Consider the following 18,870-nt stretch of genomic DNA (forward strand, 5'->3'; position numbering starts at 1 on the left):
TTTAAAAAAATGCTGTAAAAATAATAATAATAATAAAAATAAAAAAAAACAGTGATATATTGCAACTTCTGTTTACTGGGGGGAAATGTATGAAGCTTGGAGAAGTGGTATCTATCCCCATAAAGAGCGTCATGTGCAAGGAGATATTGCACCAGCCAATCAGCTCCAATATGTAAATTGACAGGATCTGATTGGCTGGAGCATTATCACGTTGCACATAATCTTTATGGGGATAGATACCACTTCTCCAAGCTTCATACATTTACCCTTTGGTCTCTTTCAAATTTTGCTATGTAAGAGGGAATGACAAGTATTTAAAACATGATGATAGTGCAGTGGTCCCAAACGTTTTAAAATCACAGCACACTATACAGTGCACCCCTAGGTAAAAACTAAAAAGTGTCTTATTGAGAAAATAAGAAAAAAATCTGTATGTAATAAATTGTATTCATGTGTCATGTTTAGGTTTAATTATGTAGGGAAGGACAAGATGTGTTTCTGTGTGTTAACATATGGTCGCTGAGCAATTTTGGCTTAATATCTCCCAGCAATGTATTGCTCAGAAATATTACTCAATGTTCCGTTTTCATCAGCGACCAGAGATTTTGGCTGAAAATTGCAAGCTATTCTGTCTCACTCTGTCTCTACCTCATTTTGGCTAGAAATCGCTGGTCGCTGTTACACCGTGCATTGAGCACCAGGGAATTTTAGCCATAATCGCAGGACCTGAGACCAGCGACCATTAAAGGTTGGCTGCGGGAGTGTGCTTCAAGAGATTTATCCGACGGAGCGCAAGCTCCAGGCGCCTAAGAATATCAGGGCGCCCGGCACCACACTCGCTGCCCGCCAGTCCACCTCCGGATTCTGCCCGCCCTTCTGCAGCAGAGGCGCAGAGTCTCTGTCTGAGAGCATTACAGAGACCATGTGCCCCAGCCACCACCACAGGAATGACACGCAGGCTATAGGTCCTGCTTCTGTCACACTAACAGACGCTAGAGATGCAGGGGGCCTCTAGCGGCTGTCTCCATTTGTGGCGGCGGCCATCTTTGGAGGGGCGCAGGGTCTCTGTAATGTTGTTAGAGACTCTGCGCCTCCGTTGCGGGAAGGCAGGTGGAAATTTAGGCTGGTAGGTGGGTCATTTAACTCCCCCTGGGCAAGGAGCATTTAACTCCACCTGAGCAACCACCATGTAATCATTCCTGGCCACAAGCTTGTAACCCCCTATGGAAACAGACGTGTAATGGGAACCCCAGGCAACCAGCATTAAACTCCTGGCAACCAGAATATAGGTAAGCAACACTTCAGGGGCATTATGCATTTTAGCAGCACTAGTGGGGGATGTATATGTGTAAGCAGCACTAGTGGGGGCATTAAAGTGGTAGTACAGGGGGGCATTATATGTGTAAGTGGCACTACTGGGACCATTATGTGTATAATGGGGCACTGCTGGGGGGCATTATATGTGTATGCGACACTACAGGGGGTATTATGCATGTAAGCAGCACTACAGGGTGCATTATGTGTAAGCGGCACTAAAATGACATGGGGGTGTGCAAAATGTATAATTACGCCTTTGCATGTATAGCGTTAACCTAAAGCATTATGATGTGCGGCATGTGCAATGGGCATTACGGTGTGTGGTATAAAGTTACTTAAGCATTATGTAGGTGGAATAATGTATACTAGGCATTACAGTGTTGGTCATAATGTGTAATGAGCACTACGGTGTGGCATATTATGTAATGGGCATTAAAGTATGTGTGGCATCATGTGTAAGGATCATTACTATAAGAAGGAAAAATTACGGGGGGGGGGGGGGGGGGCGCTAAAACATACAGTTGCTCCGGGCACCAATACACATAGCTACTCCTCTAGATTTATCTTCCACAACAGAAAACAACACCCTGGCGATATGGTCGCTCAGTGACCATTTAGCCAACGATAATGGCTTAAATCGGGCTTTACAACATGTAAATGCAGGGACCAACATGTAAATGCAGGGATGGGCTGTACAACATGTAAATGCAGGGACCAATATCTGGAATGCTATGGGAGATGCAGCTGTGGGTAGCAATTGAGGGAACTCCTATAACTGCTGCGGTCCCTTCATCATACATTTGAGAATATTTCATATTTGAGGCTATGCTTTGAAAGACATAAATAACAAATATCGCTTGATAAATGGGACTAACTTGGCTAAAAACAAGTGTTACAGGTACCTAAGGGAAGGAGCATATATATGATACATACTGATCACTTTTCAGCCTCTTTCCTGTAAAGGTGCAGTTTCAGTTACACCTGAGTGTACAGAGGATACACCCAGTACATGCTGTATACTGTGTGGATAATAAAGTCTCACTGATGCAACACCAAAAGGGATTTTCAGTATGCTTTTAGTATGCTTTGCAAACTAGGCGGCTCTTGAACATTTGCAGCAAGGTGATTGACAAAAAAAAAAAAAAGTAAAAGAAAGCGTAGAAAATTTGGTAATAGGGGTGTTGGAAAGTTTGGAAACGTGACCTGTTATAATGGTCTGTTGTGGGAGGTTTGATGATTCCTCTTAATTGGTGTTTTATTCACACCTATATGGGGTTCCCCTTAGTAGGGAAATTTTCATCACAGTATCACTGTGGGGAGATTCCATATTGGGGTTCAGGTGGTCTGTACTAGACTCTTTTACATCATACTTGCCTACCTGACCCTCTCTGTGAGGGAGAAAATGCTCTGTTCCTGGGCTTCCCTGGTCATGTATGATTGCCAACACCTGTGGGGAGCTGGGTAATTGATAAGAAAGGTGTTTCACCACAGGTGATGACAATCCTACATTACCAGGGAAGTCCAGGAACAGAGCATTTTCTCCCTCATGGAGAGGGTCAGGTAGGCAAGTATGCTTTACATTCCCATAGGTCTTTTTTCTGTGGCCTATGGTCTCCCTCAGTGACTTGTGATGAAAATGTGAATGGCATGAAAGTTAATAGTTAGTTTTTATAGTCAAATGTTGACATTTAAGAGGGGAGCCTTAGGGGCTTAGGGCGATTCACTATGAACCCCTTTACAATCCTATAGACTCTAGGTGAGCCTATGCCCTCTTCTGGCTGTGCCTAGGTCTCCCTGTTTAGTTACTGATCCTACCTGTGGCGTCCCACTGGGCAGAAAGTGGTGGCCAGTCTGTTTGGCACTCACGGTTTGTAGCCTCTGGCTGGGGTCAGTCCGTCCGGTCCTGCGTTTGCCTCTGTGGTTCTTTAGTGCAGACCTCGTTCAGCAGGCGGCTCACTTTTCCCAACTTTCCAACCCCCCATTACCAATTTTTCCACGCTTTCTTTTACTTTTTATTTTATTTTTTGTCCAAATTAGTAAAGTGAAGTGAAATTTAAAGTGATACTTACCCTCAGTTTCATAATTTTACCACCACACACACAAAATAAATTTTCATTTGAATACAGACAGCGCTTATGTCCATTCTCCAAACATTATATTATGTTTTATCTGTTTCGCTGTGGTGGTATAATGTTTTATCTGTTTCGCTGTGGTGGTATTATGTTTTATCTGTTTCGCTGTGGTGGTATTATGTTTTATTTGCTTTATTGATTGTACTGTGATTTAACTGTAATGGTGTGTACACGGTCAGATGTGCCTTCAGATACTATCCACGATCCGATCAGATCGGATCGTGGATAGTATCTGAAGGCACATCCGATTTGCATACAAGTCTGATTTTATAGTGCAGATCTGCACTATATAGTCAAGGCAGACAAGACTTTCTGCCTTGCGATACGTGAACGCCCATCGGAATCGGATCGGGATCTGAAGGGTTAAAACCCTTGCAATCTGCATCTGATTCCGATCCGATGTTGACTATATCGTCAACATCTGAAGGCAAAAAGTACCGGGTGTACACAGCATTAGGGTTATTGTGTTTTTTTTATTTTCTTTCTTTTTTTTTTGTTTCTGAACATGGACAAACATAAATTTTATACAGTTACCGTATATACTCGAGTATAAGCCGAGTTTTTCAGCCTTCTTTTTAGCTGAAAAAGCCCCCACTCGGCTTATACTCGAGTCAGTGGCTTCTTTCCTGCGTCCAGCCATCCACTTCGCTGCCCGGCTGCACTTTAAACATAGGCGCGGCTACGGCAACATGGCCGCCGGCCTCCTGCACTATACATGTCCTCAGTGCAGGAGGCCGGCGGCCATAATGCCGTAGCCGCGCCTTTTTTCAAAGTGGAGCCGGGCAGCGAAGTGGACGGCAGGGCAGTGGCGGCGGCCGCGTACCCCCCCCCCCCCCCGTGGAGCCTGTCAGCGGCGCACCCTAAACACCCTGGAGTCCGATGATGGAGGAGGTAAGCGGTGGCTGCTCCCTCCCCCCTCCGTGTGTGGTGTCCCTTGCATGGGGATCAACCTGTGGTGTCCCAGCTGTCAGCACAGGAATCAGCCTGTGGTGTCCCCCAGCCTGAGCAGCCTGTAATGCATTATGCAGGAGTAGCAGCCTGTGGTGTCCTGCTATTAGGCAGGGGGAGCCCCCTGTGGTGTCCTGTTATTAGGCAGGGGGAGCCCCCTGTGGTGTCCTGTTATTAGGCAGGGGGAGCCCCCTGTGGTGTCCTGCTATGAGGCAGGGGGAGCCCCCTGTGGTGTCCTGCTATGAGGCAGGGGGAGCAGCCTGTGGTGTCCTGCTATTAGGCAGGGGGAGCAGCCTGTGGTGTCCTGCTATTAGGCAGGGGGAGCAGCCTGTGGTGTCCTGCTATTATGCAAGGGGAGCAGTCTGTTGTGTCCTGGTATTTTTATACAGGGAAATATACCAGTAGCTGCTGCATTTCCCACCCTAGGCTTATACTCGGGTCAATAAGTTTTCCCAGTTTTTTGTGGTAAAATTAGGTGCCTCGGCTTATATTCGGGTCGGCTTATACTCGAGTATATACGGTACTTGGAAAATAATATTATTCATTTATAATCAAGAGGTTACAGTATGTTAAAATAGGTAAAAAAGAAACTAGTGGTAGGGTTGTAAAGCAACTAGTGAGGATAGTGCTATGTTTAGTTAAACTGAAAGCAGGTGGGTGTATACAGTAGGAAGGGAAGTAAAGAAAAAACGTTTAAACCACCAAGATATTCTCACTGTGTTGGAGGAGCAATACAGAGACTTGGGAGGGATGACAAAAGGTTCTCCCACTGCAATTCACAAAATTCTAACTCCCCATCAAAGATGGCGAAAATGAAATCAATCAAATTAGAAATGAAAATCCTTTTTTGTGCTTTTTTTTTTACTGGGATGGCCATTATGTTTTATCTGTTTCGCTGTGGGGGTATTATATTGTATTTGTTTCACTGTGGGAGCCATTGTGTTTTATTTATTTCACTCTATGGGTCATTGTGTATTTTTGATTTTACTGTAGGGACTATTGTGGTTATATATTTATTTTCTGTATTTTTTATTTTTTGTGCTTGGTATAGTGGAAAAATAGCACTTTAAAAATATAAATAAAACTGCGATGTTTAGAGATATTTCGCAGTTTAAACATTTTTTGTGGCAAATATCTGAAGAAGAAACACAGAAACAAGTCCTGCGCCACTATCTGAATATCTGAAGAATTAAATGATAAAGGGTGTACACTGCGCTGGTTTGTGCAAATTCCAATTTAAATGATAGATGGTGCCAATATTTTTCTAATAAAAAGAATTTGTTTCTACACAATAAAAATATTTAAAAAAAATAATAATAATATCATACAAATGACAACAATGGTGGCAATAAGGTGCTTTGGTATATGAAGCATCTGAGAGGGAATAAATGTATTTGGTCAGTCCATACGGTACCGTATTTCTTTGTGGAGAAAGGATGAGATCCATTCCTGGGGTGCCTTAGGTAAAGTCCTTTTATTGATCCTATAGTGCAGGGGGTCCAGTGTACCCACACTTAACTTGATGTTGGTCAGTCCTTCAACGCGTTTTGCCCGTAAAAGAGGCTTTTTCAAGGTGTCTTGAACAAGCCTCTTTTACGGGCGAAACGCGTTAGTGGATGAAAGGGAACCTACAGTCCCATAATCTTTGCTGTAAGCACTTGGAGAATTAGCTTGAGACCGAACCAGCCTTTATCACAAACCTCATTATTGTCCTCCCCAAAGTTTTGGAGGAGTGTTCCATAGTCCAACTGAGCGGATTCTCCTTATGCACTGGCGGGGGAGTGCTACCCCATCAATAGAATGCCATCCATACCAGTAAAAGGACTGACCAACATCAAGTTAAGCGTGGATACACTGGACACCCTGCACTATTGGATCAATATAAGGGCATCACCTATGGCACCCCAGGAACGGATCTCATCCTTTCTCCACAAAGAAATACGGTACCATATGGACTGACCAAATACATTTATTCCCTCTCAGATGCTTCATATACCAAAGCAACCTATTGCTACCTATTGAAGTCATTTGTATGATATTATTTATTTTTATTGAATATTTTTATTGTGTAGAAATAAATTGTTTTTATTAGAAAAATATTGGCACCATCTATCATTTAAATTGGAATTTGCACAAACCAGCGCAGTGTACACCCTTTGTTCGTCTTGTATATCTATACGAGTATGACAACCCGTCTTTAGTACACCGCAACTTGGCTAAGACAACCTATTTTCTGCGCCTCCCCCGATAACTTGTTATCTCCACCCTTTCTCCTACGGACACCTGATACAATTTATTGTGAAGGATCGCATGAGTCCTGCTTCTTGCTCGTCTCGCCGACAGGAGGGAGGACCCAGGACGGGTGTTCGGACCTGCTCGGTTCCCATGCGCATGGGACCGCGCATCGGACCAGACGGCCTGTCAGGGACAGCAGATTTGGTCCGATTTAAAGGCCCGATTTGTCGAAATTGGACCAAATCGTCTCAGTGTATGGGGGCCTTAACAGTTTAATACACATGCATCATAGTTGTATACAGTCATTTTGTATACATACATAGGGGTTTAATTACTATGATGGGAGTTCTATTGAAGATAGAATGTTGCCCATAGCGACCAATCAGAATCTACTTATTATTTAGCACCTTCTAGAATAGGATTCAGTATTGAATCCCGGCGGTCGGGATCCCGGCGTTCAGAATCCCGACGCCGGAATCCCGACAGCCGAAATGCCGACAAGGGGGGACGTGGATCGCCCCCCCTTGCGGGCCCGGTGCGTCGCTACGCTCGGCACACTAATTTATTCTCCCTCCAGGGGTGTCGTGGACACCCACGGAGGGAGAAAGTGTCGGCATTTCGGCGGTCGGGATTCCGGCGTCGGGATTCTGAACGCCGGGATCCCGACCGCCGGGATTGTAACTGCATCCCCTAGAATACAATAGATATAATCTAAATGGTTGTACATAGCAACTTCAATAAAATTCCTACCTTAGCAAACAAACCCCATAATGGTTTCCACCAGACACTAGTTAGTGCACGGGTTACGCTGAGAAGGAAATGAGGCCTTCTAGTGGATAATGTGTGACAGGTATACCATATGCTCCGTGTATTGTAACCACTACACACAGCCATAGAAAAATTAGTTTTTTTCCAAACTCACCTGTAAACACCGTTGGATGGGGAAAACTCAACACTATCAGCTTGGTGACCATCTCTGGGTAACATATGGCAATTAACCAAGCAATCATTCCACCCCAGTCATGGCCAATGAGAACACATTTGGTGTAACCTACCAAAGGAGAGATAAAGAAGTTACTGCGCAGTAATCTATAATCTTAATGTTTTAGTAATTATGCAATGTTTATGTCGTTAAGTCATCTTAATGACCCAACACTTTGGGGTTGTTTGCAAACAAACAGCAATGATGCACTGATTTGAAAATAAAGCGGAGATGCGTGTGACAGTATTTAGGTTTCCGCATATCTTGCCTTTAAAGGGGAGTATAAGAGGTGTTAATGTGAAGGTAACCTATAGTAAAAATGTGGAGACACAAGTTAATCACACCACTTTGTGATACATCTTATATTGCAAAACATTGATCTTTAAATATGGCAGCTACGAGGGATAAATGCTCTTACATAAAGCAAGCATCATATTCAAACAAGGTATCTTTGCTGTAGGGCAACAAGGATCTCTTTGTTATAGATATCCTTCATTTTGTTATAGGCGGACTCGGTCACTCCCCCACCCCCAGATCTGGGCACCCTATGCAGCCTAATGGTAGAGCTGGCCCTGAGTCTACAGCCATCATAACATGAGTACTGTGACTGTTTATAGCAACTTTAGCATTTTAAACCTGTAATAAGAAAATAATCCTGAAAATACTATTTGTTACAACACAGAATAACAAAAATCACACATGCTCAAATGTAGTTTTTTTATGGTGTGATCTAATGCTGTGGTTCTTAACCTCGGTCCTCAGGGACCCCCAACAGTGCACGTTTTCCAGGTCCCCACATAGAATCACAAGTGAAAGAATTAGCTCCACCTGTGGATGTCTTAAAATGTGTCAGTGAGTAATGCACCTACTGGGTGACCTGGAAAATGTGAATTGTGAATTGAAAATGTGAATTTTGCTATGGTACAGTTATGAGTAGATGATAATTATCAGTTACCAATGCTCACAATACATTTACAGTATACACAGATATATTGTATACACACACACACATATATATATATATATATATATATATATATATATATACAGTGGTCGAAGTGGAAATTTTGAAGTGGGGGTATGGAAATTTTGAAGTGGGGGTATATAAAAGTAAAGAGTGAATATAGTGCGCACCTTCGGACACCCCCCTGTCCATCAACGTCCCCTGCCAGACTGCCCCGTTGTACAGGGGTATTACAAAAGCACAATATGTGCTGCTGAGTGATCAGAGAGCATCCTGAGGGGGAAAAAAAACTTTTTTTTTTTATCTTCAGATTAAAGTGGGGGTATACCGCCCCACTTCGACCACTGTATATATATATATATATATATATATATGGTCACAGCTGCTCTGTAAAGGGTTAAGGAGCCATCCAGAATCAGGGAGAGTGCTTTGCAGCCAGGTAACAGAACCTGGTTCACTGCAAGGAATGGGTCTCTGATGTGCCTGGAGGAAACACAGATGGGCTTTCAAGCACACAGCTCCAGTCCAGGTTTTCAGACCTGCACAGCTACAGATGGGAACTGGGCTAATTGCAGGAGCAGAGATTTAAACCTTGTGCAGTGTGCTGCTCACTGCCCTGATGCAGGACAGGGGCCAATACGTAGACGTAAGTGTTGTAGTGCCCGGGTCTTGGACTGCCAGTGCCTGGAGGCACGGAGGCACTGAGCGCCCACGCACAAGGAACACTGCATGAACAAAATACACTTTGTTGTTTGTTTGTATGTATGAAGAGTTGTTTTGCTGTAAAGTGGATTTGTGGCTTGTATGGCATTAAATACATGGCCAAATATGGAAAATTGCATGCTGTGTCCTCCTATCTGAACTGCGAACCTGTTATAATACATACATACATACATACATACATACATACATACATGGAACAGAAGTCGTGATTGATAATCTGGTCCAAACTCCAGATCTTTGTTAAGCTATATAGCAATTCATCGTCACATAGAGAGTAGATTTATCAAAGGTTGGAGAGAAAAGGTGATTAGTTCGCACTCTATTTGACTGGTTTCCAAACTTAGGGCCTAATTCAAAGGCTGCTAATTTTTTTAAGCTGGTATATGCTGCCCCACCAGACTGAAATTGCTTAGCAGGGCTTGTGAAAATATTGCAGGCCTGCGATTAGCTGTTAATCCACCCGCAAACTGATCACCATCTGATGATGGGAATTGGTTACTCGGCGGCTGCATTAGAAACAAGCTGATCGGGGCCAGACTGACGTCCTACGTCTTCCCCTAAAACACCTGTGCACGCCTGCATTTTCCCTGACACTCCCAGAAAACATCCAGTTACCTCCCCCAAACGCCGATTTTCTGTCAATCACCTAGTGAATGTCCAGAAATAAACAAAAGTAGCTGGATGTCATCACAGGACAGCCTTGTGTATGTGTACTATTCGCCGTATGCATGCGCATCTATCGATAATCACCCGACCTGCTAATTTGCAGCCGTGCAAGCAGGTCTGAATTAGGCCCTTAGACTTCAAGGACCCCACACTGGTCACTTTTTCCAGTTCACCCAGCAGGAGCACTGTGTATCACCTGTCGAATAAAAAAAAAAAATGTGGGGTAGATGTATGAAGCAGTGATAAGGGAGGAAAAGTGATAAAGTGCCTGGTACTTCACCACCAGCTAGGGTGGCCAATCCCGGGATCGGCGGGATCCCGGGATTTGGCCACAAAATGTCCGGGATTTCAATCCCGGGATAGGAGTATCCAATCCCGGGATTTCGGGAGTCCTCGCCGAAGCCACCTGCCTGCCTCTGCGCCGATGCCGCCTGCTTTCACCGCTCCCCAAAAGTAAGTGTGTGGCCCTGTCAGGCCACCCCCATGTCATACCCGTCTCCAAGGGTTGGCGGAACGCGTCCTCTTGACCTTTTCATACCCCCACTATACACGTCGGCGTGGAGTTGTCTTTAAATAGTGTGGCGAGCGGACACGGATTACGTTACATGTATCCGCGTCCGCTCGCCACACTATATAAAATCAATTTCACGCCGACGTGAATAATGGGGGTATGAAAAGCTTGGGAGGACGCGTTCCGCTGCGCTTGCCTCGGTGGCGTGGATAGTGGGGGGGGGGGAGGGGGTGCCTAAATCCCATTGTATGTCATACAAGTGTATAGTACATTAAATGGCATCACACCGCCCAAGAACAGAAGGGTGCCGGACGGGATCCCAACAGGTATTTACCTGACGTCGGGATCCCGACTGCTAAAACACAGACAGCCGGGTTCCCGACGGCCACCTGCTATTTTCCCTTGTGGGGGTCCAAGACCCCCATAGAGGGAGAATGGAATAGTGGCTCGCATAGCCACCGTGCCCGCAAGGGGCTTAGTTGCACTCACCATGCTGTCTGGGTCCGGCCAGTCAGGATTCCGACGTCGGGCTAATGACTGTCAGGATCCCGACTGTCGGACCCCTGTACCACACCCTGACAGAGAGCAGTGAATAAATTACATAGGAAACTCGCATACGATGCGATTTTCCTACGGTGCCACAAGCTGGCCCTCCTCTCCTAAGTGTACATATTCCTGAGAAGCTGTATGTGTTTCATTTGGAGCTTGTCTGTGTGTTATTGCTTCCTTCCTCAGCACTGCGTTCTGGCATTTGAGATTCATCTATTATACTATATCGCCTGAGAGCAGTTCCAGCGAATGTTCTAGGTCAGTTATGACGTGACCATCAACCATCATGACTTCTGTTCCCAGAATTATCGCTCCTGCAACTTCCACTGACGATATTATAAGTCAGTTTGCCAGCTGCTAAGATTCAGCCTATTGATGTGTATATATTTCTAAGCACCCATGCCCTGTGAAATGTCACTGACTTTCCCAAGTACTGAGGCTCAGTGCATAGATTACTAGTCTAAATTAACATTCCACATAAAACATATGAGAATGTAGCAAATCAATTCATGCATGTAGAAGAAAAGACTGGCCCTTAAATATAGCTTATTGTTTGTTTTATTCAAAATATACACACACAAACCATAAGAAAAGAGGGACAGCTGCGCGCACCTTCGGTGCGTGGCCGAAAATAGGGGACGTAGCTTAGCGGCAAGGAGGTGTAGCCTACAAATGGCATCATTCCTGCAAGGAAACGCCCTGTTTCCACCACTGTGGAGGTGGCTAGCGGCTCTATAAGCTGCTGGCCAGCCCCCAGCCTATCTGCTGTGGGAATAGATGCTGTGTACATCCAGGTATAAGTGGAGTCTACAAAGCGCTTATGAATGATAAATACATAAATGAATACGTAACTTCCCTTCTGTCACTAAATGCAGTGATTCAAGCGGTTCTGGGTGTCTCAATTGTTCCCAATAGATGTATTCATATAGATGGTCATGAAAAAATTAAAAAAACATATATTGTATCCGGTCTTATATGGTACAAATTCAGTAACGTCCCCAGGGTGAATCACTCCAGGAAAAAGTGTTCTTACAGGTGTCCTTCCACCATCAAAGCAAATAAACGGTGTCGTACCAAGGATTCATATAAGTGAGAGGAAAGATCCCACACATAAAGGTATCTTTTGTCTTAGAGATATCATACCCCCACTCACAGTGTGCATAAGCAGATCTTTCTTATAAAGGTATCTTTTAATGGATCCCAACTCACTGTGCAATCTGAAGTCTGAAGTATGACTCTCATCAAGGTATCTTTGTGACACATATACTGCGTCAAAAGGCATTTATTCGATGCACTCCAACATATATAAAAGAATAAAAATTAGCAATACAAAATCAGGAGAAAGACCTTTCTACACCTCAAAAAATGAAACTGGATACACAAAGATGAAACATGACCTGGGTGTGGATGAATCCGGATTGTCCACACAGATGGTCCAGGGTATTCCAGTTCCAAAAGGTAAGAAGTCAGGTCCTCCTCAACCTCCCAACGCATTTCAATCCACAGGGATCTTTGTCAAGGGATACTGATAGTTCAAAATCCAGGCTTTTTATACCATAAGACTGGAAGTAGTCTCACTTCCGGTTTCCGGGTCCCGCAATAATACATATATCTTTTAAAAATACATATTATAAATGTGCCAAACATCCTCTTAATCACCCATTGTTAAAGGACAAGATAAAAACTGCTGTAACACTTAATAATGTGACTGAATGATCGCGGCCGTGTTACCGGAAGAGTGGGTGCGTTCCACCGCTACTGGAAACTCAGCGATCAAGGTTTACACTGATTTAGATGAGGGAGAATAGCCAGTGGCTGTCGGGACCCCGATTGTCGGGGTAATGACTGTCGGGATCCCGACTGTTGGGAAACTGACCGGCACCCACTTTTTAAACTGGCAGGAAGTGCCTGTCAGCGGATATCCTGTCCGGGAGGTGTGGGCTGGTCCGGACAGGATATCTGCCGACAGGCACTTCCTGCCAGATCTCACTTCCGGGTCATGGCTCCAGCATGCCAAACGGCGTGATTCGTCCTCTTCAGTTACACTTTGTATTTGGGTCTTACAACTGTTACATGGGTAGCTCCCCTTGATAGACGCTCTACCCGACTGTCTGGCTGTCTCCCATTGATCCTGCACGGCGGTGGTCTCTCCCCGTTCTCCTGCCTCCAGCAGCGCAACCCAGCGCCTGTCAGTAGCAGATTCATGGAGTCTCCCATTCGTTTGAGTTGGACAAGTGAGCAGCTTTGCCTTATGTGACATGTTCATGCCTTGTGGTAACCAGCCCACAGTGTTTTAATATATGGTACGAGCAATTGCTTTTACTAAGGATTTCTATGTATTTTTGGATCCAATAAATTTACTCTTTTAATGCACCATGAAGTGCCCTCTTCTATTCTCTCTGCTCTAGATTCGTTACTGCCAGTTTGGACCCTTGGCATCCGTGCTCTCACGAGAGGAGGAGCAGCAGCCTTATATTTGGGACTTTGGTGACTTTTGATACCATTTGATATGGTAATTTAGCTGGTTTTATCATTCAATCAGCGCTTTAAGGACAACGCCTATACTTCCATATATATATATATATATATATATATATATATAAATGGTGGGGGCTGGCACTCCACTCTCTTGTCGAGAACAATACTTGCCCGGGTGCCCTCCTGGGTGCTGTGGCAGACCAATACAGATACAGGATGGGGGTGGCGGCACTCACAGGACTTAGACAGAAAAAATCACGACCACTCTGGGGTTCCTTTGCAGTTCAACGTTTCAGTCTTGCGACTTTTATCAAGAACTTATGCATACACGTGTATGCATAAGTTCTTGAAACGCGTTGGTACAGGCATCCAGCCCTTCCACCCTTCACGCTGCTGTTCCAGACATCACCTATACCACCTTTGAGAAATCACAAACTGAGAGAAAAAAACGGGGAACCAGACTACAATTGGCCACTTTTCACTCACCTGAGTATGGTACCACCTATTTGAAGGAAAGCCACCTCTCTAAAGTACCAACCCTGGTCACCAAGTGGATCACCTACAGCTTCAGATATTCCAATTGAGAAATTCTTGCTAATTTTAGTGTGTTATATGTACTAATTAAAATGTTTTTACATTTATTACCAACCTTGTTCTGCCATCATTTTAGCGCAATCCACACCCCAATTTTTTTGTTTCCATATAGGGACTGACAATCCCTTTTTCAGATTGCTGCTGGCTTAACAACCCACACAGGCACCCCAACAGTTACTCCGGTACCTGTTTTTCAGTTTATATTGTAGCGAATGCCAATAGATGATGGTAGAAACGCCTGATTAGCGGTGTAAGACACACCCAATGGGCGGTGTTAGACTTGCCCAATAGTTGATGCTAGATGCACCCCTTTGACAGCGCACTCCCTAATCAAATGTTCTGTGCTAGCCTATGGCCGCCAGGGTCACTGCTCCAAGATACTCTGGAGGTGGAACCTGTCAGACCCACCTACCAGAAGCCCTATTGCTGGATGCTAGCTTCGATGTATGTTACAAAGGAGAGGGCTGCAGGACGAGGTGAGACCCCCAGACCCATCATTATAATACCTGTATATACAGGAGATGGCTGCTAGGGAAGGTGAAAACCAGTAACCCATCATATTATTACCTGTATATACAGGAGATGGCTGCTAGGGAAGGTGAAAACCAGTAACCCATCATATTATTACCTGTATATACAGGAGATGGCTGCTAGGCAAGGTGAAAACCAGTAACCCATCATATTATTACCTGTATATAGAGGAGGGTTGATGGGCATGGGGAGGTCCCCAGACCATCATTATATTACCTGTTTATATAGGATATGGCTGCTGAGCAAGGTGATAACCACAGACCTGTTATCTGTATATACGGGAAGATGCTGCTAGGCAAAGTGAGACACCAGTAACCCATCATATTATTACCTGTGTATATACAGGAGATGGCTGCTAGGCAAGGTGAAAACCACAGACCCAACATATTATTACCTGTATATACAGGAGGGTTGCTGGGCATGGGAGGTCCCCAGACTCATCATTATATTACCTGTATATACAGGATACGGCTGTTGGGCAAGATAAGAACCACAGACCTGTTATTTGTATATACGGGAAGATGTTGCTGGGCAAAGTGAGACCCCAGGCCATTATTATATTACCTGTATATACAGGATATGGCTGTTGGGCAAGGTGACAACCACAGACTTGTTATCGGTATATACGGGAAGATGCTGCTAGACAAAGTGAGATTCCAGACCCATCATTATATTACCTGTATATACAGGTGGTTGCTGCTGGGCAAGGGCTAGGATGCCTACTTTGATACTGAACTACCGACATCACAATGTATCTCAAATGAAATCCTACTCAAATGTTCTAATTTCAACCCACAAAATGGCAGTTTCAACTGGTGCAGTTGACACCTTAGATCAGTGGTAGCCAACCCTAGCCCTCGAGAGCTACCAACAGTTCACATTTTCCAGACAACCTAGCTGCTGCACAGCTGCACTCATTAAACACTGACACATTTTAAAAGATACACAGATGGAGCTAATTAGCTCACTTGTGATTCTGTGGGGAGACCTGCAAAACATGCACTGTTGGTAGCTCTCGAGGACTAGGGTTGGCTACCCCAGCCTTAGATATACATTTATTTGAAGTATATTTGCAAATATAAATGTTGCTTACCTAAAGAGTCCACGATTTCTTTAACATCCACAATGATATAGTCTAGTTTGTAATTATCTTTACATGAAGGTGCATCTGTTTCACCATAACCTCTTAAATCAAGTGCCACCACTCGGTATTCACGCTTAAATTCCCGTAACTGATGGCGCCACGAATACCTACATGTAGAAGAGAAGACAGAATAAAGCTTTAAGAAGAACTCAGATGTTCAGCTTTAAGAAGAACTCAGATGTACCATGTAGGTACAGAATGTACAGTATAATCAGTAGTTACGTATCACATTACTCACAACTTTCAAAAAAGCCTTGTTTGGGACATCTGTGTGCGCCAAAGGCACGTGCACCCGGAAAAGGGGACATGGCTTCTCAGGACCACAAGACTCTAGTCCCTCTCTAGAGTGAAGAGAAGCTGTGCGCATGACCACTTGCTCTTCTAAACAGAGCAGTGGTGAGATGGGCCCCTTCCGACCTCCATCCACCACCACCACCACCACCACCACCACCACCACAATGGCCACCATAGGACACTGTAGCCCACCCGACTAAACAAAATGTACATAGGAAGGTCTGATAGATGTTGAAGAGGATGTAATGTTAAGAGTTTACTCCTTCATATTCGGTGGTTTTGCCTTAGATAGTTCACCTTTGGAAGGACGTCATTAATTATATAAGTAGATTGCTTAATACTCCTATCTGTTATGACACTAAACATATTTTCCTACCACTAAGTCTCCTCACATTATCCAGACCAAAAATTAAACTGATGCGACATGTGACTTCCGCTACTACAGGTCAGTTAGCGGTGGATTGGCAACAAAAGAAATCACCATCTCTGCAGTCTATATTATCCCATATTTGGCACGTTTAGCGCATGGATTACATAACAAGCATCGTTAACAAATCTTCTAAATCATTAAAAAAAATATATATATTATGTATAACATGTACTGAAATACCACAATAAGATCGTAAAAATAATGCCATAAAAGGGAAAGAAAATGTAGTATAAAGTGTAAGGTGATGCTAAGCTTCCACTACTTATTCAATATACTTATACGTATTCAATGTCGGGTCACAACTGTTGGGCTGGCTCGACAGCCATGACCCTGTCCCATTCTTGGCCCGCTCGACACTCATCTTGCAGGCGGGATTCAATGTCCTGCCTGCTGAGCACTGAGAAGAGGGTGTGGTCGTGAGAAGCGTCCAGGAATCGGCGAGCTGTGGCCGGGAGCTGGTCAATTCCTGGCTGTTCTCGGCAGAACGAGCCTGACTGCTTGTGAAGTCAGGCTCGTTCTGCCGAGATCTGCTGTTCAATGTTGTAGAGGAAGATAGCATTGAAAAGGGTGCCGCAGCCATCTCCCCTGTTGGGAATGGCTGCAGGAGATTGAATATCCCCCTTATTCTTCAATATAACTGAAGGCATATTTTTAAATTTCATTACAGCATTGCAGTTAAACAGAATATAAAGACAGGGAAAAAAGGAGGGGTAAAGAAAGGGGTGGTAATTTGCCCGGGGTCAGAGAGAGAGCAGAAAAGAAGACTAACTGAGTGAAGAAGCAATAAAGTGTGTGCAGTTCATGTTTTTGGCACAAATTTATCGAGAGAACAGTCTAATACAACATGTCCTTAATATCCCTAGGGGCATTGCTCACAGTGCAGGGCTGGTTAAGAGCAAACCAAGGACATCATATATGGATAAATCTGAAGGATTTATTATGGAGATAGTGGATATATTTTCCAAAGCTGCAATGTGCCAAATCTTATAAACTACTGCTTGAAGTAGGGAGAGACATGATACTTCCAATGAGAAGCTATAAGGCAATGGACTGCAGTGAGGATCAGGGAAACTATTTTATCTGATACTATATCCAAAGAAGCTATATGGAGCCACAAAAGAAAGCACCATGGATCTCGAATGATCACTGAGTTTGTCACCCTACTCACCAAAGTTGCCACCTCGTCTCAAAAATCCACTCTTTTTGGGCAAGACCACCAAATGTGAATAAAAGTGCCAGTCCCACCGCAACCCTTCCAACACTGTGGAGATGTAGACCAGAATATCTTATTCAAACTGGTGTGTACCATATACTAACTAAAGGGGACCGTATAGGACGATGTGGAGATTCTTTCAACAAATTACAGAGCAGGAGTCCTCCTCTGGGGGATCTCCAAGATCAGCTTCCCATTGAAATTCATATTGGATTAGGGGGTTCCGTAGATGCAATATTTTATTAACACATACAGTGAGAGAAGCTTAAAATTACGTATACATTAATCCCATATGGTGCAGGTGAAGGAGACTATTGATAAAAGGATGGACAGTTTTTGAGATCCCGAAGACAAAAAAGCTTACACGCATAAGTTTCTAATTCCACCTAACTCAAAGTAGTAGTAGGCTCAAACTATACCATAGCTTGGCTGAGGTGTGTAGCCAAAAAAGATAGTTTAATATCAGAATACCCTCTGCCACCATGGGAATTCTCTCTCTGTAAATGTTCTGAAGGATCTTTTTACTCTAAAGAAACAGGACAAACCATTTATGAAGCTGGGAGAGAATGTTACTCAGTACACAAACTGGCAACATCTAAAATCAGTGGCAACCGCAGGGTAATCCAAAATCTCCCTCTCTGCAGCTCATTGGAGTAAGTACAGGAGTCTGGGGGAGTGGTAACAGCCCTGAAAATTAATATTTTCATACACTGGATACTGCACGGAATACAGTATTAATATTTAGCAGTACAGACGATCTATAGTCTAGGCCAGGCATGTCCAACGTTGGCCCTCCAGATGTTGTGAAACTACACATCCCAGCATTCTTTGCCACAGTTTTGCTATTAGAGAATGCTAAAACTATTGCAAAGCATGCTGGGATGTGTAGTTTCAAAACATCTGGAGGGCCAACGTTGGACATGCCTGGTCTAGGCTGTTTCAAACATCTAAATAAGATAAGTGGTCAGGAAAAGGTTAAATATGTCAAAATAAATAAATACATAAACATAATAGAAGAACTAGTACTGCACTTTCTAAGCTCACCATCTCTTCATAGCAAGGTTCCTGTCTCTTCCTCTTGACAGCTGCTCTCTGGTCAATTGCAATGCTTGTGTAGAGCACACTCAGTGATTGTGGCAGAATAAGGCGGCAAACATAC

The 18,870-nt window shown here is 44.0% G+C and overlaps 1 protein-coding gene across 1 annotated transcript in view; it reads right to left on the minus strand.

The window, feature by feature from the left end:
- Positions 1 to 18,870, minus strand: part of EPHX4 (epoxide hydrolase 4) — an 88,695-nt gene that overhangs the window by 22,730 nt on the left and 47,095 nt on the right. Inside the window, exons 3-4 of the mRNA XM_083157105.1 lie at positions 15,724 to 15,881; positions 7,555 to 7,683 (exon numbers count right to left, since the gene is read on the minus strand). Of these exons, the coding sequence (XP_083013231.1) occupies positions 7,555 to 7,683; positions 15,724 to 15,881 (287 nt within the window). The remainder of the gene's footprint in view (positions 1 to 7,554; positions 7,684 to 15,723; positions 15,882 to 18,870) is intronic.

This window comes from Crinia signifera, chromosome 8 (assembly GCF_055691185.1).
Source record: "Crinia signifera chromosome 8, ASM5569118v1, whole genome shotgun sequence".
Taxonomy (NCBI): Eukaryota; Metazoa; Chordata; class Amphibia; order Anura; family Myobatrachidae; genus Crinia; species Crinia signifera.